General features: G+C 39.2%; 2 protein-coding genes across 2 annotated transcripts in view; one reads left to right on the top strand and one right to left on the bottom strand.

Annotated features, from left to right (window-relative positions):
- LOC114785464 (zinc finger protein 493-like) overlaps window positions 1-23,547 on the top strand; it is a 478,845-nt gene that overhangs the window by 274,317 nt on the left and 180,981 nt on the right. The window lies entirely within an intron of this gene.
- Window positions 17,003-23,547, bottom strand: part of LOC114785596 (zinc finger protein 420-like) — a 33,383-nt gene continuing 26,838 nt past the window's right edge. Inside the window, exons 7-8 of the mRNA XM_028971980.1 lie at window positions 20,561-20,671; window positions 17,003-18,838 (exon numbers count right to left, since the gene is read on the bottom strand). Of these exons, the coding sequence (XP_028827813.1) occupies window positions 18,282-18,838; window positions 20,561-20,671 (668 nt within the window). The 3' untranslated portion in view covers window positions 17,003-18,281. The remainder of the gene's footprint in view (window positions 18,839-20,560; window positions 20,672-23,547) is intronic.

Genomic DNA, 23,547 nt, shown 5'->3' with positions numbered 1-23,547 from the left:
GCATCCCTGCCACATCAACACCTCTAAGAAAAGAGCGAGCCTGAGCCAGGAGCATGTGGACATGCTCACATTTTTCACTTTTGCAGTGTCTGAACAAAGGCAACGAGAGAGAGAGAGTGTGTGTGTGTGTGTGTGTGTGTTAAATTTTCTGTTTTGTTTTGTTCTTTATTCTTTTTGTTCTGGCAGCTCAGGTGGCACTTTATTCTTTCTATTTGGCAGATGTAAAGTATACATATGTGTATGTTTTTTGTGTTTTTTTAATTCATTATTATTATAAAAGCTAGATGTTTGTGCACTTTCTAAAGATTTTAGTTCTGTTTTAAAATAAAGGGTTGGAAATGAATGCCTTGTTTTTTTATATTTTTTTTTTATCTGATTGCCCTATTAATCAACAGATTAAAATTATTAATATTATTATAAAAAAAAATTGTAGCAGCCCTAATCAGAAGGTTGCCGGTCCAAACCGCCAAGATGAGGTGCCACTGGGCAAAAAAATCACTATCTGAAATGCTTAAATTTTATTCTATTCACCTGAATGAATCACATCATCCAAGTCCTGCTTCTCATCATTCACTGTTACTTCCACTGTTTCAACACAATCCACAGGTATGATGATATCTGATTTCTTCAATTTCTTCTCTGTACGCTTGTCGGCCTTTTCTTCAGAATGTAAATGTTGATCAAGAGATCAAACAAATAAAATTGAATACATTGTAAAATATGATATATCATATCATATGTACCAATATCCATATGTGGTCAAAGCGTTCTAATGATCTTTGATGCTGTAGCCCCTTGTAAATGTTACATAATAGGGCGGGACTTTGCACACAAGACAAAGGGGAAAATAAGTGACGTCCATGTAGAGTCAAAGACACATTAGAAATCGATTTAAGAAGCAAACTAGTCTTGGTCATGCAAACAAACAAAGAATACACTGAACAGGCTTTTAGTGGCATTCAAGCCAAATGGAATCAGATTTGTGCAAAAAAAAAAATTTGAAATAAAACTTTCCTAATCTTAAACAAAAATACAATGCTGATACGTAAAATAGGAGGTTGGAATTTTTTTGGGGCGAATTTTTTTGTTTTACGTTTACGCTGCTTGAGGATTAGGATGGACTTCGGGCACAATTCTGTCATGTGGGATGATTCCATACATGATCACAAATGGCTGTTATTGCTGTGCATGCGTATCTCGCGGTGGTAGGGCTCTTTACAGAGTGCCTCATATTTTAGCCTTACTTGGCAAACGTGATTAATCAACAAACAAGGCATTCATATCTGACAATATGAGGCACTCTGTAAAGAGCCAAACTTCCCATCAGTAGTTCCGGGGAACCGAGCTGTCACTCAAATTCCTGCCCACACAAGAGAACGGTGCCAATCTTTGGCATAGCCCCTCCAATCTATATGACTCGAGTCACCTGAAAATTCTTCATCATCTGACTCTTTCTTCACAACAATTCCTGTTGGTTCCAGTATTTTACCGCAGTTCAGAGATGTGATGGTATCTGGTGATATTTCTGGTTTAACATGTGTGCTGCTCTGGTCTACACTCCTCAGATCAGCAGGTAACAGAGACAGACTGGGATCCATCTTGGGACCTTGGAATGAAGCAGAAGGTTATTTCAACAATCATCTTATCACCAATAATCATTCTAGAATTATTTTCTGTAGGACACACAACATTCATACTACTCCTAACAGTATTCCTATAAAACAAAAATAGACAAAGCAGATTTCTGATATTACATAAAGACACACAGTCACCTTTATAAATGATTCCCAGGAGATTCCTCAGTTGCAGCTAATTTTACAGCGAGCACAACCAACTCCAGCTTCTCTCTATTCACATAAAAAGGCTTGTAGCTCATGTGAGCTGCTGCAGTCTTTTACAGACAATCACAGCAGAGTGTTTTCTTGTTTAAATGTGATTGGTGATGTTGGAAATGTGTTGGATAAAGAACAGTGAAGAAAAAGTCTCCACATTAAAAGTGTGAATGATCCCAGACATCAGTCTGAATGAGCATTTAGCTGCTAACGTGAAACTACTTTAGCATAACTGTATCTGGTGCTGTTAAACCTGTTCACCAGCCCGCTGGACACAAACTACTTACATTTAAGCTTTTTAAAAACCAATAAAAAGTTTCAGAAGAACATTTTGAAGTCTGACCCGAGTCTGTGTGTAGAGCGAGTTTAATTTATCCCGATCCTCCCTCACCAGACCGCCGCTTTAAACAGTCCAAATAACACGCGTTTCTACATTTTATTACATTTTATGTGGAATAAAATTACTTACCAATACCCAAAATCATAAAAACTCCCAAAACGGATCATTTACGTCAGCAGGGTGACTCGCGCGTGCACTTCTTTGTGTTTTACTTGGTTTTCCTGCAGATGTAAACAGAAGCAGATTCGTCAAACGGCAGCAGATTCGTCAATTTCAGAACTCCCAAGTAAAACTAGAAGCTGTGAGTAATCAAATAAAATGATACATAGTAAAATACATTATATAATTTTATATTTAATATCTAAAAGATAATATATAGATTTTATTAATGTTGTTTGTACATAACTCCTCTTCTCCTTTCCTCCCTCTGATCTTCATGCTGCTTCCAAAATCTCTGCATGTCTAACAGACATCTCGTCTTGGATGGCAGCCCATCACCTCCAACTCAATCCCACCAAAACTGAACTAATATTAATTCCAGCAGATTCTTCACCACATCAGGATCTTGCTATTTACCTGGACAACTCGCAGCTCTCTCCTTCTGCAACAGCCCGCAACCTTGGAGTAACAATAGACAACCAACTCTCCTTCTCAACTCACATCAGCAATCTTTCCCGCTCATGTAGATTCCTTCTCTACAATATCAGACGAATCCGCCCTTATCTGTCAACACAGGCCACCCAACTACTGGTTCAGTCCTTAGTAATCTCACGACTGGACTACTGCAACACCCTTCTAGCTGGTCTACCACTATATACCATCCGACCTCTTCAACTCATACAAAATGCAGCAGCACGACTGATCTTCAACCGTCCCAAATTCTCCCATACCACCCCTCTGCTACGTTCCCTCCACTGGCTCCCAGTAGCTGCACGCATCAGGTTCAAAATACTGGTGCTGGCCTACAAAGCCAAACATGGAGCAGCACCATCCTACCTCACGGCCCTTATTACACCCCGCACTGCACCTCGTTTACTCCGAGCCTCCAGTACTGCTCGCCTGGTCCCTCCATCTCTGAAGGTAAAAGGAAAACATTCATCTAGACTCTTCTCCATCTTGGCCCCTCGGTGGTGGAATGAACTTCCCCTCGAGGTCAGAACAGCTCAGTCACTGAGCACCTTCAAACGACAACTCAAGACCTTCCTCTTTAAAGAATATTTAGATTAAATTGTAATTTTCTTGTTGTCGAACTTTGTGTACAGAATCTACAACAGAGTGAATTAAATAGATGTATTCATAGTTTGGGTCCTAGTGAACCGGAATTGATCTCTTCATCAATGAAAGCACGTTGTAAGTCGCTCTGGATAAGGGCGTCTGCCAAATGCCATAAATGTAAATGTACATTTGTACAAATTAATTTAAATGAATGCAATCACATAGGGTCAGTTGCAAAATATGATTTTTGCCTATTAAAAGTATGTTCTACATGTATAACAGTGTGAAATGACAGTATAGAATCACAATTTGCTGCTTCATTTTAATGCAAATTCCAAAAAACCCATCCCATTGTGACTGTTGATGGGTCCCATTTCGTCATGTGTTCTGTGCTGCGGCACTTTCACTAACCACATGCACTTTAGAATAATAGCAGAGTTCAGCTTAAAATATCTGTTTTATCTGCCCAGCCCAAGTAATTTAAGACATTCTATCAAAGAGAAAAGGTTCAAATTGTCTTTATTTGCTCAGTTCAAACATAAACATAGGCCCTAATGTGATCCAAAGTGTGAAAACATGAACACACCACAAGGTACTTATTAAAATAATATACAGCATATCTCAGTTTTTGTCAATATTTTATTATTTCTTTTCATGGAACACTGAAAATCACACTTTGATACAATGTAATGTAGTGTACATCTTGTAAAACAGTAAATTTACAGTCCCCTCAAAATAACTAGACACACAGCAATTAATAGTGCTGTTTTCCTCTGAAATTTATGACAAAATACCTTTAGCAATGAACATGACAAAAACAAGATGAGACGCAATGTAAATGCTTGGTTCGAATCCCAATCTGCCAGGGTGCCACTGAGCAAAGCACCGTTCCCACACACTGTTCCCTGGGCGCCTGTCGTGGCTATTCACTGCTCACTAAGGGTGATGGTTAAGAGCAAAGGACACATTTCGTCGTGTGCACTATGTGCTGTTAAATAACTAACTAAATAAATAAAAAACAGCAAAACTATTCAATGAAGAAACATAGCTTAATATGAAAAAAAAAAAAAAAACACTGATCGTTGTTGCTTACAAGAGGACTTCCAGTTGTCTATATACTGGTATAATGATTGGGTTTTAGTATTTTTACAGTGACTTAGCACTTCCTTGAATAAATTTATTTCATTTGCAAAAATCTTGAAAATGGGGCTGATTTTTAGAAATCGAGATTAATGAATAAAAAATTTTGCCATAAGAATTATTACAGTATTCTGATTCTTCATCTCCTATCAGACCAACCCTTATTATCTCTAAGCTCAAAGGTGGAATAGATTTTTTACACATTATCCAATTTTGAAAATCATTCCATATGTGTGGTCCAATGTCTCAATATTAGAGTTACAGAAAACACAGGAATTGAAACACAAAATTTCTTTTGCAGAAGATCATTACAGGGATAAATGTCATACATAATTTTAAAATGGATTTCTTTAGCTTTCTGTGGTATTGGAAAGAGAGGTATTTAGTTCTAATTTTCTTTAAAGAGATAACATCATAATCTTTAAACAAATGTTTTCTTCTTAAGGTGACTGGAAACAATATTGAAGTTAGATTGTTTCTTATTAATTTGTTATTAAATTTTCTGTAATGTAATTTTACTGTGCTCAACACCGGTGGCCAATCCTGACGGCGCATAAATGCCGGATATCTCCGCCCCTTCGTAATCTCCGGCATTTTCGTGAACTTGACGTTGCAAACATGTACGTGTTAATATTTTGAGTTCTGGCAATCGCCACAGGCCTGCGGGTTTGTTTGTGTTGTTCCCCTTTATTTCCCGTTTTTGGCCCACGCGCCATTCTTTATTTGTGTTTATTGTTTGTTTAATAATAAAACCCCGTTCCCAGCATGTCAGACCTCTGCGCTTCCTTCCCCCGTAAGCCCGTAGTCGTGACAAATACCTTTGAAATTTGCGATAGATTTTTTAAGAGCAGGGCCGTGTCATCTGCTAGTTGAGTCATTATCAAAGAGTTTCCCATCACATTTATTGGTTCAATATTTGAATTGTTTTTTATGAAAATTGCCAACAGTTCTGCCACAATAATGAACAGAAGAGGTGAAACAGGACATCCTTGGCGGATTCCTCTTGTTATTTCAAAACGTTTAGATGTTCCAGACCATAAAGATACTGAGCTGTTAATATCTGTGTAAAGCATCTGAATCACATTTGTAAATTTTTTCCCAAAGCCAAATTATTCCAATGTTTTTATAATGAATGGGTGCTCAACGCTGTCGAAGGCTTTATAGAAATCCAAAAAGAAAATGACTCCATCATCTTCTACCAGATGTTCATAGTCCAGCAAATCTAGAACTAATTTCAGATTGTAATGAATAGATCTCTCTTTAAGAAAACCGGACTGCGTATCACTTATAATCTGGGATAAATCATCCTTCAACCTGTCAGCGATCACATGTGTGAATATTTTATAATCAGTATTTAATAATGTAATTGGATGTAGATTCTCAATGTATTTTTTATCTTTTGCTGGTTTTGGGATGAGTGTAATAAGTCCTTGTTTCATTGTAGATGTTAAAGAGTTGACCAATAACATATCATTAATTGTTTCTAAGAAAAAAAAATTCAGATCTTCCCAAAAAAATTTGTAGAATATTGTGGTTAAACCATCTTGGCCGGGTGCTTTTCTAAAAGCAAGTTTTTTAATTGCCCTGTCCAATTCTTCTAGCCTGAGATCAGCGTCACAATTTTCTTTAAAGGCTGCATCTATTTTTGGAATATGTTTTTTTATTTCTTCTACAAATGAATTTGACTTTACAGGGTTGTATGCAGATGAATACAAGGTTGAGTAAAATCTGAAATAATTTTCTGATCAGTAACTTCCTTATCATCTATAATTAATGAATTTATGTTTTTTTCTCTCTTGCCTTCTTTTTTCTAAATTACTGAAATACGATGTATTTTTTTCACCTTCTTCTATCCATTTAGCTCGAGATGTAATGTATGCACCGTGTGCCCTCTTTTGATAAACAACATCTAATTGATTCTGAAGTGTTATAAATTCACATCTATCAGCTTCAGACATTTCAGACTTTCTACATAAATTATTTATATTCTGCACCAAACGAGCCTAAAATTCTCTTTGTTTGTTTCTGCATTTCTGTTTGCTAAATGTCACTGAAAATTCACAAACCTTAAATTTGAAGTATTCCCATCTGTTCTGTTGCAAAAGGTTCCTATAGCTTGGTCATTTTTAATTTTGTGTGTCATTTCTTTGATTATTTTGACATAACCCTCTTCCTTTAGCTGCCTTAACTGAATAATCTTTTTTAAATTTGTTCCCATTAACTGGGTTTAATTTAAGTCAAATTACATAGTGATCCGTCAAAGGGGCAGAAGCGATGGAGACATATGAAACATATCTGATTACATCTGGAGTGGTTAACCATAAATCTATCCTTGATTTTATGAGACCATTTGGCTTGATCCATGTAAACTGACGTGTATCAGGGTTTTTATCTCTCCATACATCTATTAGATTATTGGAGTTATCTATCCAAACATTCATCTGGTGTCAGGTTATAATCACCACAAACCACAAGTTTGAGTTATAAGTGTCCTTAAGTTCAGAAATAACCTCTGTCAATTTGGACAATAACAACTTATTTTCATTCGAATTCACGTACCCATAAACATTGCACAATATGATGAAATATCCTTCAACATTTAACTCAACTACTATCCAGTGACCGAACACATCAGCTTTGGAGGCAACAACATTTCCAGGACATCTATTAAAACAGATGGCTACACCACCAGAGCGATTAGAACCATGGCTAAACCAGATCTTCTCTCCCCACTGGTTTGACCAGAAGGTGGCGTCCGTGTCACACGAATGAGTTTCTTGCAGCAGAGTTCAGTGTGCTGCCTGCCCTTTACAAAAGAAAAATAACGCTTTCCTTTTCACTTTGTCCTTAAGTCCTCTTGCATTCAAAGAAATAAATGATCAATTTGTTTTAAGCATTAACTATATTGTTCAAACAGTAAACAGTTAAGAAAATAGAACAAATACAAAAATATCAACTTTATAACAGTATAAAATAACTAAATAATAATAAAGCAAAACTTACTTAGCTGTCGTCTTACTAAGTAGAAATGAATAGGGTGCACGTTCCTCCAGGTTCTAAACAACAAAATTACACCCTTAATGTCCTCATTTAGCGATATCTTTAATAGAATACCTTTCTATCTTTAGTTCTTCTCATAAATGCGACGGCCATTTATGTATCCAAACGGGCCGCGGTAGTACGCCCGGTCTCCTGCCTTCCTCGCTTGAAGTATCTGGGGCCACAGTTTCTCTCTCTCCAGCCGGTCCTCCTTCGTGAGATCCTCCATGAAGCGGACACCAGTTGACTCGCAAACTGGAGACGTTTTAGTCATCTTCCATATTCCATCTCTAACCTGGCGGGTTCGGTTGTCCTCCTTCCTGCCCAGCCGAAGAACCATATCAACACATTCATCCATTTTCTCAGCCCATTCTGGAGCCACCTTCCCCAAGAGTTGAATCACGTCCAGCCCAACGTTCTCACCCATCATCTCCTTCATCTCTCTGATCCTCAGGTTCCATCAGCGTTTATATCGATAGAGTTCCCTTGCATCCTCTTGGAGTTTAGAAACTTCCTTGCACAAAATGGACAGCAGCCACCTTCTCCTTACAATCTTTCACTTCAGCCGCATTAAATTCTAGAGCTCTGGTAAGGTTGCTGATCATTACCGTGTTTTGTGCCAACTTTGTGTTTATGTCCGCCATCTTCTCATCTTGGGAATCAAATCTCTGATGTAGCGCTTGAATGGCTTCCAGTAGATCTTCCATCGTTGTGTCTTGTCTTGTTATTTTATGAGCGTGAGCTCCTTTTGAAGGAGTTTGAGGCAATTCTGCCGAATCTAGAGGTTGTTTTCCACTTCCACTTCTTTCAGTCTCATTTACAGCATTTATCAGATGCCCTTATCCAGAGCGACTTACAATCAGTATTTACAGGGACAGTCCCCCTGGAGCAACTTAGGGTTAAGTGTCTTGCTCAGGGACACAATGGTAGTAAGTGGGATTCGAACCCGGGTCTTCTGGTTCATAGGCGAGTGTGTTACCCACTAGGCTACTACCACCTCTGTCTCCACGTCCGATGCGTAGTCGTGGTCCTTTAGAACTTTCGTTTTCTCTTTCTTCTTTCTTCCTATCTTCTTTGGGAGACTGGACCTTTTCTTGCTTTTTTGTGTCTTATACATAACTAATACGAAACAAAACTAACCGTGCAAGGGTGAAGAAAAATATATCGAGTAATATAAACTAGAGGAACGTGACACCAGCGCACTTAAACTAACGTGTGCTCAGTCCGCCATCTTGACCGGAACTCCGTGCACCATGTGCTGTGCTGCAGTGTATCATAATGACAATCACTTCACTTTCACTTTTCCCAGGCAGACTGTCTTGCAGCATTAGGGGGTAATGCCTTCTATCCCAACATGTGTGAGGAGTATAAAAAGCACACCGCTTTCACAACGCTTGTTGGGTAGTGTAAAGGACCACAATTGTCCTTTTATGTGTTTGACATTTTTTTGATATAAACATTAAGATTTTATTGTATTCATTATATTTTCTATAATGTAGGTCGTTCATGCGTTTGTGATGATGTGTGTGTCCATGTGGTCTTGTGTTTTGTCCTGTGGGTGGTGCTGTGGTTTGCGTGGGAGGAGTTTGATTAATGTGGCCAGTAGGTGTTGATTGTTAAGTGAGCTGCGCCATGCTCTGTTGTTCACTGGATTTAGTTTGTTGCCCAGTTTGAGCTGCATGTGTATTGCTGAAGATGGTCTTGGCCACTTGTAAATTAACAAACAATTAATTGATTGTCCTGCTGTATGTTTGCATTCCTTGGTTAGCGCAGTGAGATATGTTTATTTTCATGTGCATTTATAATTCTGAATTGTGTAAAATGTATAGTTATGTGTATGTTTCTGTCTATTTTCATGTAGTTTTCACTGTGCTGTAAAGAGACAAAGACTGGATGGGTTCTCAAGAACTTTGAATAAAGCAAAAATAAACTAAGCATCAGTCGAGACTCACTTCTGGATCCAAGGGTTGCTACAGGTAGTATGAATACAACAGAATGCCACAAGGACTCTGTACAGTCATTCATGCACATGATGTTGAATTTCTAATCAAGTCTCACATTACAATTCTGGCAGTGGATCCAGATTTGTAATCTATCAGGTGAGGCTGCTATGAAGGAAGATGTCTGCACTCCTTCTGTGCAGAACTACTCACCTGATCCAACATCTTCAACAGATTCTACCTGTTGGTCAAGATGTCTTGCCCTCAATCACCTTGTGTGACCTCGAGGATCTTCAAGATACAGTGATCAAACTGTAATAAGGACAAGACACCCCACCAGACAAGAAAGATGGTATGGATTTGAGGATGCTGACCATGCTGAGACACTGGGATGGAATCTTGAGGTTCCAGCTAGTCTTGCCCAGGAGTTTTGTGCTGCAAGTTCATTAAGGTCAAACTAGAACTCTGCACCTAACAAAATATAGATTTTTTTCCCCGGCTCAACATGGAGAGGGATTATGTAAAGGTATATGTGCATTGCTGAAGGCATCAAAACTATGAATGAACACATGTGAAGTTATGTACTTAACAAAAAAAGGTGAAATAACTGAAAACATGCTTTATATTCTAGTTTCTTCAAAATAGCCGCCCTTTGCTCTGGTTACTGCTTTGCACATTCTTGGCATTCTCTCGATGAGCTTTAAGAGGTTGTCACCTGAAATGGTTTTCCAACAGTCTTGAAGGAGTTCCTAGAGGTGTTTAGCACATGTTGCCTTCACTCTGCGGTCCAGCTCACCCCAAACCATCTTGATTGGGTTCAGGTCCGGTGACTGTGGAGGCCAGGTCATCTGCTGCAGCACTCCATCACTCTTCATAGTTTTTTTTTTTTAAACTTTGTTTATTAGAATTAGAGCATTAGCAATAACAATATTCTCAAAAGGTTACAAAAGAAAACAGCTCAAACTCTCAAATCTAGACCCCAATAAAAACAACCAAACAGAAGAAAATATGTATCTATATATATATATATATATACACACACACACACACACACACACACACATACATACACATACAGATATTACACACAAAAAAAAAAACACAAAACAAACCAAAAGAAAAAAAGCAGCCTACAATCCACCCCCACCATCAACCTATACAAAAATAATAAAAATAAATAAGTAAATTAATAAATTTAAAACCACCTCTGCAGAGTTCCACCGAGACGCAAACTGTATCACCCAGGACCAGAAGGGAAATTCTTATTCTTAACCAGATCAAGAAAAGGACGCAATATCTTTTTAAATGTCTTAAGGGAACCCCTAAGTGAAAGTCTTATCCTTTCCAGTCTAACAAAATAAAGAATATCTCGTATCCAGTGAATTTGGATTTCCAGTTTGTCGTAATTAGTCTTCTTGCCAGGAAGGTAGAGAAGGCCAGCATGTCCCTTTGATGAGTAGCTAATGAACAAGGTGAGGAGAAAACCCCAAACAATGCTCCAAGTGGGTTGGGCTCTATTTTTTTCCCCACAAATTCTGACATCAAATATTTCAGTCCAGTACTGGTGTAAAGAAGGGCAAAGCCAGAACATATGAATAATATTGGCAGGGGACTGCTGACATTGGTCACACAATGGACTGACGCCCTCATAGATTTGTGATAACCGCAGCTTAGTGTAATATGAACAGTGTAAGATTTTAAATTGAGGCCAAGTCTAGCACAAATAGATGATCCATGAACTCGTAGCAAAACCTCCTCCCAAATCTCATCAGGAATTTCCTGTCCCAAATCCTCTTCCCACAGTGTCTTCAGAGGGGTTAGTGAATTAGCACATATATTAAAAAGCTGATTATAAGTATAAGAAACCAAACCTTTCAGAGATGGAGTTGGTTTAAGAAGGTCATCTAAAACAGAGTCTGGGGGTAGATTGGGAAATGTGGGAAAGGTATGATGAGCAAAGCTACGCACCTGCAAGTATCTAAAGAAATGATGCTGAGGAAGAGAATATTTATGAAGCAGTTGTGAGAAAGAGGCAAATACATTGTCTATGTATAGGTCTTTAAAACAGTCAATGCCAGCCTTTGACCACATAGAGAACAGATCATCAACCAGAGATGGAGGGAACTGGTGATTTGCCACCAGCAGGGCATAGGTGGAAGACGTTTGTAGCCCAAAGTACCTTTAAAACTGCACCCAAATTCTGAGAGTAGTTCTATTTTTAGTATAAGGCAAAGTGGAAGACAGAATAGCAGAGTGCACTAAAGCTCTCAGAGATATAGGTTTGTGAATTTGCTTCTATTGCCAACCAATTGATTTGAGCATGTGATGCTTCAGACTGAAGCCAGTATTTGAGGATCCTAATATTAGATGCCAATAATAAAACCTAAAATGTGGTAAGGCTAACCCACCAAGTATTGGAACTTTCTTGTTCCAGATAAGCTCAGAAATCACAGAGTCAACTTTCTGAAAAAATGTCCGAGGTAGAAATATTGGTATGAATTGAAATAGGTAAGAAAAACATGGTAAAATATTCATTTTCACCATATTAACACAGGGACAGATTAAGAATGGACCACCCACCGCTCACAATCCTCTTGAACCTTAGACAGCAAGGAAACAAAATTAGCCTTTAAAAGATCTTCAAATTTAGATGAGACACAAACACCAAAAAATGTAAAATTATGATGGGCAATTTTGAATGGTAAGCTATAAATAGGGTAATTCCTAGCAGCAGTACTAATGGGAAATAATTCACTTTTATTCAAATTCAATTTATAACCAGAAATCTCAGAGAATGATTGAAGAGTAGTAAGAGCAGCAGGGATTGAAACCGGTAAATTAGAGATATATAACAAGAGGTCATCTGCATAAAGGGACACTCTCACCTACCGCCCATTCCTAACAATTCCAATAATCTGAGTGTTAGACCTAAGTGCAATTGAAAGAGGTTCAACTGCAAGCGCAAATAATAAAGGGCTTAAGGGGCAACCCTGTCTAGTCGAACGATAGAGGGGGAAATATTCAGATTGAGTATTATTTGTTCTAACAGATGCTTGCGGTGAGGAGTAAAGTATCTTAATCCATGAAATGAAGTTTGTTTTAAAGCCAAACCTTCCCAGTGTATGAAAAAGATAGGGCCATTCCACTCTATCAAAAGCCTTTTCAGCATCAAGTGATATGAGGACCTCCTGAGGTGAGGGATCCAGAGTGTTATAAATTCTATTAAACAGACAGTGGTAGGACGAACAGTGAAAAGCAGTGAGATGGTGGCTTGTGAAAGGGTTAGAGGAAGGCAGCCATAGTCAAACGATTCATTATACATGTCTAGCAATAATGGAGCCAGTTTATCCCAGAACTTTCTATAGAATTCACAAGGAAATCCATCAGGTCCAGGACATTTTCCACTTTGCTGAGACATCAGTGCCGATCTAAGTTCTGCAATGGTGATTGGCTTCTCTAAATCATCAGCAATGGATGTGTCTATGGAGGGAATATGCAGTTTGTCAAAAAAATTATCAAACCCAGCAGGAGAAGATGTAAAATCAGAGGAGTAAAGAGACACATAAAATTCCTTAAAGGCTTTGTTGATTTCCAGGGAGACTGTTTGAATCTTCAGTATTTGACGGGATGCTGCTGTTCGACGTATCTGGTGTGCCAATAACTTGCTGGCCTTCTCTCCATGTCCATAATAGTTAGCTCTGGATTGAAGTATCATTTCTGTAGCTTGATGGCTCATAAGAGTGTCATACTCTGCTTGCACAGAGAGATGCTCCTTGTATAAGTCTGGGGATTGATTGGTGGTGTTTTCATTATCTAAATGAGAAATATGCTGCAACAACTCAGTCTGTTTTCGCTTTCTAAGATTTTTCTCATAGCCTAAGTAAGAGATAATCTCCCCCCTTATATAAGCCTTCAGGGTTTCCCACAACAGAGACGCTGATATATCGGGGGTTTTATTGAAGCTAATAAATAAGTCAATCTGTTTTTAAATGAACTTATTAAACTCTTCATTCAAAAGAAGCAGAGTATTAAGCCGCCATGGTGCTCTAGTGTAATTAATTTTCTTGAAATACATATTAATTGAGATTGATGCATGGTCTGATAAGGCAATGGCTTCATATTTACAGTCGGATATGGATAAAAATAATCTATTATCCATCAAAAAAAAGATCAATACGTGTAAAGGTATGGTGAACTTGAGAAAAAAAGGAAGCGCCAGGCATCAGAAACAGCATATTCTTCATAAAAGATAAAATAACCTTAGCCGACCTAGAAGGAGCACAAACTGCAGAAGAAGAGCGGTCCAAGTGGGGATTAAGCCAGCAATTGAAGTCACCCCCCAATATTAGATAATGTGTAGACAAATCAGGAATCAATGAAAAGAGACGTTTGAAGAAACCCTCATCGTCGTAATTGGGGGCATATATATTAATTAGAGCCACAGAAATATTATGAATTTGGCCCGTAACAATCACGAATCTCCCATTAGGGTCAGATACTACACTTGTATGTACAAAAGGGACAGTTTTATGCAGTAGTATTGCTACTCCTCTTGCTTTCCCTGAAAATGAAGAGTGGTAGGTTTGATTGATTCAGCCCTTCTTAAGTCTGACATGGTCTGAGGGTTTTGAGATGTGTTTCTTGTAAAAATATTACATGGGCACCTACATGATGAAGATAATGAAAGATCTTACTACTTTTATAGGATTGTTGAGCCCCCTACAATTGAGACTAGTAAATAAAATGTTGCCCCTAGCCCTGGTCATAAATAAAAAAAAAAAAAAAAAAAAAATGTTGTGTCAAAGTAGAACTCTGCAATAAAGTGGGAAGTGAAGACCCCACCCCACCCAACCTAGCAGAAGCCTCTCCCAAAACTGGAGGCGCGCCACCCACCCCATAACACACTATCTTCTTGGCACGTCATTGGATGGGGCAAGTAACCAACTACCCATCACTACAAGACGTTCCTAATGAAGAGTGACAAATTGGAAATCCAATAACCGTGCACAAAAATAAATATATTAAAGTTAACCCTTAATAACAAATTACACTAACCCTCAGTAGGAGGGTCAGTAGGAGGGTTAGAGCACATAATCAGATCTTCTTAAAAGAATATAAAGCTCACCTTGTGAGAAAGTTTTAGTACAACATCGGGAACATAAATTCCGCGATGTTACCAGAAACAATGGCACGTTAGCTAATTAGCTAGCTAGATGGAGTCTGGAACCACCACCTTTTTCACTTTCTTCTCAAAGTCCAGCGCTAAAGCGGGATCCTCGAACCTGTGGGTCTGACCGTTGGCCAGTGTAATGCGCACTGTAGCCATGGGCAATGGGGGCACAGAATGATTTAATCACCACCACAGCTTCACAACATTTAGCTTTGCTGAGCTAAAGAGTAAACAGGGAGTGCAGAATTATTAGGCAAATGAGTATTTTGTCCACATCATCCTCTTCATGCATGTTGTGTTACTCCAAGCTGTATAGGCTCGAAAGCCTACTACCAATTAAGCATATTAGGTGATGTGCATCTCTGTAATGAGAACGGGTGTGGTCTAATGAGTCAAGCTCAACTCCCAGTCCTACTGCCAGTTTCTCCCTAAGACACCTTCTTCAAGCAGTGGTACAGGAAGAAGTCTGCATCCTTCAAGAAAAACATGATTTTCATGCAGGACAATGCACCATCACACGCGTCCAAGTACTCCACAGCGTGGCTGGCAAGAAAGGGTATAAAAAAAGAAAAACTAATGACATGGCCTCCTTGTTCACCTGATCTGAACCCCATTGAGAACCTGTGGTCCATCATCAAATGTGAGATTTAGAAGGAGGGAAAACAAACAGTACACCTCTCTGAACAGTGTCTGGGAGGCTGTGGTTGCTGCTGCACGCAATGTTGATGTGAACAGATCAAAACACTGACAGAATCCATGGATGGCAGGCTTTTGAGTGTCATTACAAAGAAAGGTGGCTATATTGGTCGCTGATTTGTTTTTGTTTTGTTTTTGAATGAATTTATTTTTGTGAATGTAGAGATGTTATATTGGTTTCACTGGTAAAAAAAAAAAATTTTAAATGGGTATATATTTGTTTTTTGCCTAATAATTATGCACAGTAATAGTCACCTGCACACACAGATAACCCCCTAAAAAAGCTCAAAATAAAAACAAACTAAAAACTACTTCCAAAAACATTCAGCTTTAATATTAATGAGTTTTTTGGGTTCATTGAGAACATGGTTGTTGTTTAATAATAAAATTATTCCTCAAAAATACAACTTGCCTAATAATTCTGCACTCCCAGTAGATGGGTTTATGCCTTTATTTAAAAGCAGAGGTTGTAGGGACAAATTTAATGTAAAGTTGTAGCTGGTTCCACAGGCGGGGCGCAGCAACTGCGAACTCTGTCACCTTTCTGCTTAGGGAAGATCGGCGGATGTGGAGGTGGGCATTGCTCCTATATCTTAAGGATGTAAGAGTTGGCTGAAAATAAACAAGGCCTTAAAAAATCTAAAAAACATGGACGGCCTTCTCAAAACCATTAAAATTTAAAAAATGGCTTTAGCTAAAAGTCTCAGATAAAAACTTGACTTGACTACAGAACCTATCTGCTTGTCCATTTTAAACCCACCATCCATGATTACACCCAGGTTCCATACTAAGGACTAGGGAACCAAGGTCCAATTTAGGGCAATTTAGGGCTTAAAAATAAAACCTCTGTTTTGCTTTGATTAAAATAAAAAAAGTTCTAAGCCATCCATTCTTTGATGTCATCCAGGCAGTCAATTAATTATTTTAAAAAGCTGGCATGTGTCTGTTTTAGGGGCAGGTAGATTTGCATATCTGCTGCATAAGAATTTAATGAAATGTCTTCTTAAAATGGTTTCTAGTGGGAGTGTATACAAAGAAAACAGCAAAGGGCCAAGTACAGAGCCCTGGGGCATCCCATATTGAACAGGTGTCTAGGACGATGTACCAATGCTAAAACTAAAAACTTCTGCCATAGAGGTAGGATCTAAACCAATCTAGTGTAGTCCCTTTAATACCCACACAATGCTCCAGTCAGGAAATTAATATACTATGGTCGGCTGTATCAAATGCTGCTGTTAAGTCCAATAGTATGAGAAGGGCATAATCACCAGAATCAGCAGCTATCATTAAAGATCATTAAAGTGAAGTGATTGTCATTGTGAAAAACAGCAACACAGCATACGGTGCATACAGTGAAATATGTCCTCTGCATTTAACCCATCCTTCTTAGTGAGCAGTGATTCACAGGGAGCAGTGTGTGGAGGGACGGCGCTTTGCTCAGTGGCACCTCAGTGGCACCTTGGCGGATCGGGATTCGAACCAGCAACCTTATGATTACGAGGCTGCTTCCTTAACCGCTAGGCCACCGCTGCCCATAAACCTTATAAACTTCCAACAAGGCAGTCTCCATGCTATGGAGGCCTTTAAAACCTGACTATAAAAGTTTAAGGAGCTTATGGTTATCCAAATGAACTGAAGCTGGGACAGGACTGTTGTTTCCAGGAGCTTTGAAATAAATAGTGGTTTAGAAATTGGTATAAAAGAGTAGAGGTGTCTAGATGAGGTTTCTTGATCATTGGTTGAACTAAAGCCTGTTTGCAGTAAGCTGGAACAATGCCGGAGGTAAGACTACTATTAATCAATGTCTGAATGCAGGGAGCTAGGTAATATATCTTTAATGATATCTTTAATGAGTCAGGGTGGGCTGACATCAGTAAGACCAGGTGATAATTTATTATTTATTTACAGCATTTATCAGACGCCCTTATCCAGAGCAATTTACAATCAGTAGTTACAGGGACAGTCCCCCTGGAGCAACTTAGGGTTAAGTGTCTTGCTCAGGGACACAATGGTAGTAAGTGGGATTTGAACCTGGGTCTTCTGGTTCATAGGCGAGTGTGTTACCCACTAGCTACTACCACCCGTCTAGAGGTTGGAAACGTGACAAGATGAATGTGTGAGGCTGGAATACACATGTACCAGGTGCTTTCCGACACAAACTTTAGTGTAATGTAACCAACTTGCACTTTATCAGTCGGTATTGTAAGATACCAGATGTTGTGGGGGTGTAGACCTTTATGTTCTTGAAGGGTGGGAGGTCTGATCAACCGTCCTTATTTTTCAAATCTGCTTAGCGGATAGTTTTCTAACTGAATGGGGAAATTCAGATACAACACAAATCTTTTTGTATCTGTACAGGTGGTATAGGAGTGTCATTCCATGTCAGACAGTACGTATGGTGTAGGATTGTGTATCAGTTGATGGTGTAGCAGGTTATGTGTTTGAATATTACCAAAACATGCCATTCCTGGTGTCTTTGGTTTCTTTTTGTAAAATGTATAATATTATTTATGGTTTTATGTCTCCTACCATGTAGTTCCCGGTGTGTGCGCATGCATGCTCCTGTAAGACCTTTTTTACTCTACCAGAGGTAAGTCTCTCCTGCCACGCTGGTTTATAGAAAAGTGGATAAATCGGGTTAAATACTAAATTTGGGAGTGACAGGAGGGAGGTGTTTTTTAATCGAGTTTAGGTGGAAGGTTTATTCCAACGCGAGCCTAAGTACTAATCGTTAACATTAGGGACACGTGCTGCTCTCTGTTCACTGAGTGCGTTTTTGTGTTCCTTTAAAGGAGCCGAGTTTAAGATGCTTGATACACACCGCTCACACTGATATCCAGATCACTACAAGCCCCTTCAAACTTTAGTACTCCACTCACCTGAACAGATTTAATCATCCAACTCTTCCTTCACATCGATTCCAGTATTTTACCATAATGTACAGGTGCAACTATATCTGATTTCTTCAGTTCAACAACTGCTATACACTTGAAGAGCTTTTCATCAGTATGTTCACGTTGATTACACTTGAGTTGACCCAATGTTGTTAAGTATTTACAGCGAAGAGTACACTGGTAAAGGTTTGCTGTATGTGTCCTCTTGTGTTTTGTAAGGTTTGATGCTCGTGTAAAACTCTTCCCACATTGAACACACTGGAAGGGCTTTTCTCCTGTATGTGTCCTCATGTGTCTTTTAAGGGATCCTGCTTGTGTAAAACTCTTCCCACATTGTACACACTCATAGGGCTTTTCTCCAGTATGTGTCCTCTTGTGTATTATAAGGTATGATGCTTCTGAAAAATCCTTCCCACATTCTTCACACTGGTAAAGCTTCTCTTTAGAATAATTTCTCTGAGGTGTTTGATGGATCTTCACTCGTCTTAAACTGTTGTCATACTTGTTGAACTGGTGCAGCTTTTCTTCAGTTTCCTCTTTACACCTTTGATCAGCAAATTTGCTTTCCTGATCTGCAATATCAAACAATTTAAAGACACTTGAACTTGATCCATGAAATTAAATGACATTTTAAGCAAGTTTTTTTTTTTTTTTTACACACAATTGGTGAATAATAAATTGGTTGTTGAAAATGAAAGCGTTTTTGTCATTGTGATACACAGCAGCACTGCATATGGTCAAACAAGTAAATGTGTCCTCTGCATTTAAACCATCACACTTAGTGTGTAGCCATGAAAGATGCCCAGGGAGCAGTGTGTGGGCAGGGTACCTTGCTTAATGATACCTCAATGCCACCTTGGCAGTTCAGGCTTTGAACTTGCAAACCTTCGGTTGCGAGTTTACTTCCTTACCTGCCATGCCACCACTGTGGGGAAGCACAAGAAACAATGTTTGCACAAATGAAATTAAATAGTACCATGATTGCTCTAAGTATCAGATCATTTGGGATACCTTTTGACTACAGGTGTGCCAAATTATTTTCACAAATCTAATCTAACTCTTGGAAAGATACCAAAAATGGGGGATAGTTCAGATGATCTATAATATATATATCATTTTGGGTGTACTTGCTTATATCAGGTTCATTCATTCTCAAAAATAGTCTTATAAATAAATACATAAATAAGGTGTTGATAAAATTAGTTCAGTGGATTTCACTGCCACACAAGATGTACCCTGTGACTAAAAGAACAATAAGACAAGACAATAAAATGCATAAACACACTAAATAAACAGTAGTAATTATGAAAAAATAGAAAAAAAGATCTTTAAATGCATTATATCTCAAAGTTGATCAGTTTATTAATCTAATGCCACTTGAAGACAAAGTTTGAAGAAGTCTGGAAGTGCATGAATATAAACTATTTATTTATTTAATTAAACTTTTTTATGACCTTTCAGAGAGCAGTTGTGCAAACTAAGAATTCCCTGGATGGGAAGGACCTTGCTGAAGTTCTCCTCCAACACAGAGGAGATTCTCAGAAAGTGTCATCAGCAGCAAAACCTCCTCAGGAAGCTTAATTTCTTTGGAGTCAGAAAAGACATTTTACTGACTTTTAACTACGAGAGTGTCATATCATTCTCAATCATCTGCTGGTTCCATTCCACCAGAAACCGGATACAGAGCACTGTCACTGTGTGCTCTAAGATTATTGGACTGCCTGTGAGATCCCACTTCTGTGACCAGCAGACATGCAGGTTTGCACTCAAGATTATTAGAGACCCCTCACTCAGCCTTTGAGTTGCTCCCTACCAAACACTGGCTGTGATTCCTCCGACTGGAAGACACAGAGGAGGAAGGTCACCTTTGTCCCCAAAGCTGTCCTGACATCCCTCCAAATCAACCACTATCACCTCACACTCACCCAACCCCCACCCCCAACTCAAATCTACTCAGATTTGAAGTTCTCATTTTTTCACTTTTTAAATTATGCACCTTGCTGTTTCTGTTATGTAAGGTTATTTAATCATTGTTTATAGTACAATATACAGAAATTTGCTATTGTGTGTCATATGTTGTGTCTAATGTAACAGTTATTGTATGTGTGATCTGCTCCACTTATAAATTGGCCCTCAGGGACAAAAAAGATCTGTGAACTAAACTGAACAGAGCATCATTACTGCTAATGGTCATGTCTGCCACATTTGTAGTTAGTGTCATTCATGGTTCCCTGATAGTAAAAAGCCTGATGTGTTTCAATACAGTTCTTTATATGAAACAGAACACCACTCACCTGAATATTCTTCATCATCCAACCCCTTCTTCATAGGAATTCCTGTTGGTTCCAGTATTTTACCACCGATCAGAGATGCGATTGAATCTGATGATTTTTCTGGTTTAATATCTATGACAAAGATACAGAGAACATGACAATTACAGCCAATCAGCTCATAATGAAGACAAAAATAAGTTTATTATCCTTCACTTTCACTAGACCCACACCTGTGATTGTGAACACAAATGAATCACCATCCTGAAGAAAAACAAACGTGGGAGGGTACGGATTTAGAAGGAAACATTGAACTAAAAAAAAAAAAAAAAAAAAAAAGCAGGGTAAAATAGCAAACGTGGTGCTCTGCAACGAGGGCACTGCCAGAGCAAAGTCCCCAAAAGACAAACTAACTTACAGGATCTACAATTCCCGCCAGTGTACTCCACAACTAGTTCCACACCAACAAATGTGCAAACACGGGGAGCTGACCATAAACACAGAACCAGGAGCCCAAAGGTGCCAAAGTCTAGGGGTTTAAGAAACTTAACAAGAATGTGGAGAAGAGGAGGTCTTCAAACGGTGTTTTGATTTACAGTAAGCTAACATGTACAAGACAACAGCAGACTCAGCACAGCTAACCAACATCAGAACAGCCTAAAGGAAGCAGTGGTCCAGAGGAGCTCAAACACGCCCAACAGTTAACAAAGAGGAACCATAAACACACACAAAACTGCAGTCAGAGAGAGGCGAGTAGACCTGAGCCCAACAAGTGCAGCTTTTTAAAAGCCTGAACCAGACAAAACCCACATGACTGTACCAGTGTGCACTGTGCACATTACAAGTCATTAAAACTTTTTTAACGTCATTTTTCCAGGGTCAGACTTTGCTATTGAAATTGCCCAAAGCTAGCCTCCGTTTCACTGCCTCAGCATCCATCCACGCATCACCTGTCCATTCTTTTACAGTGGGTTGCAAAAGTATTCGGCCACATTACAGCCACAAACATGAATCTATTTTATTGGAATTCCATGTGAAAGACAATACAAAGTGGTGTACAACCAAGACCTCACAGTTGGCCACACACACACACACACAGATAAACACACACTGGCACGTAAACACACACATCAAATACACCACGGTAGTTACCAATTGTAGATATCGATGGTACATTGTGTAGATAAATACCTATACATATTTATTTTTTGCTGTTATTACCTTTGTTTCTATCCACTTTCAGCCGTGACTAATGCAATCTTACCTCTTATCTCTTACACTTGAGAAGTAGAATGAAAATCATACAGGATTCCAAATATTTTTTACAAATAAATAACTGAAAAGTGGGGTGTGTGTAATTATTCAGCCTCCTGAGTCAATACTTTGTAGAACCACCTTTTGCTGTAATTACAGCTACCAGTCTATTATGGTATGTCTTTACAAGCTGTCATTATACCATAATGAAATAATCAGTACTGGTTCACTAGGACTCAAACCATGAATACAGTCATTTTATTCACTTGGTTATACTTTTCTTACCAAAGTCAGACTATAAGAAAGTTACCAATTAGTCTAACATAGGTCCCCTGTCATGAAAATTTCAAATTGTTAGATTATTTGACATTTATATGAGTTCCCCTAGCCTGTCTATGGTCCTGCAGTGGTTAGAAATGGCGATAGGTGTAAAGAGAGCTTTTGGCCATTCTGCTTCGCCTTTCATAGAGCGGCAGCTCAGACGGTCAGATCTGAAATTTGTCTGGTTAAGTCATCATAAGGAGAACGGTTATCTTCTGTTTCTTATGCTTGGCATACGGTACTTGGTATATGGTCCCGTCCCAAGATGGCGGCAGAGAAAGCAAAAGCGAGGCTGTAGGGCCGGCAAACTAGCTAGGCTGTGGAAACAGCCGCACATACCACCGCTTCAAAGCCTCATCCTCGCAAATGCCAGATCCATTGTCAACAAGATGGATTAATTGAGGCTACAGGTTGCAACAAACTGCATGATCAAGGACAGCTGCATGTTGGTGTTCATGGAAACCTGGCTTCATTCAGCTGCAAGACATTTACAGCATTTATCAGACAACCTTATCCAGAGAGACTTACAATCAGAAGTTACAGGGACAGCACCCCTGGAGAGACTCAGGGTTGTGTGTCTTGCTCAGGCCCATCATCCTCAGCATCAACTCCGTCATTTATAACATTGCTAGAAACCTGGGCACAATTCTGGCACCTTTGGTTGGACACACAGAACATCACATCCACAATTCAGAAGAGTTTTCCTCTAAGGTCAGGGAGCTGAAACTGGATACAGATGAAACCATGGTATCCTTTGATGTCACATCACTCTTCACCAGCATCCCCACCACTGCACCCTCACCGCTAGAAGCAACCTCAACACAGACCATATCTGCCTGCTCCTGGACTTGTGCTTGAGCTCCACGTACTTCACATACAAGAGCGACTTTTACAGACAGAGACATGGCTGTGCCATGGGCTCTCCAGTATCACCTATTGTTGCCAACCTGCACATGGAAGAAGTGGAGGAGAAAGCGCTCAACTCCTTCCCAGGGACGACACCAACCCACTGGTTCAGGTATGTGGATGACACCTGGGAGAAGATCAAAAGCCAGGAAGTACAGGCCTTCACAGATCACATTAACTCAATGGACATACAATTCACCAGGGAGGACTGCAATAATAACAGTCTAGCCTTGCTGGATTGTGCGGTTATTGTTGGGACTGATAGAAAGCTGAACATCACTCACTACAACACAAACTAGGCGTAATCAGGACTCTGTACCATAGAGCAGAGAAGATACCCACCACCACAGAAGCCAGAACTAAGGAAGACAGGCATCTGAAGACGGCCCTTGAAACCTGTGGATATCCCAAATGGGCCTTTAATAAGGCAGGAACCTCCTTCAAGAAAAGGACCACAGAACAACCTGAATCCCAGGGCCCACAGAAGAAGCCGGCTCTACAAGGTCCATGAGTAAATTCCAACTAGTTCA

Source organism: Denticeps clupeoides, chromosome 3 (assembly GCF_900700375.1).
Source record: "Denticeps clupeoides chromosome 3, fDenClu1.1, whole genome shotgun sequence".
NCBI classification, from domain to species: Eukaryota; Metazoa; Chordata; class Actinopteri; order Clupeiformes; family Denticipitidae; genus Denticeps; species Denticeps clupeoides.
This window is presented reverse-complemented; position numbering and strand designations above follow the sequence as displayed.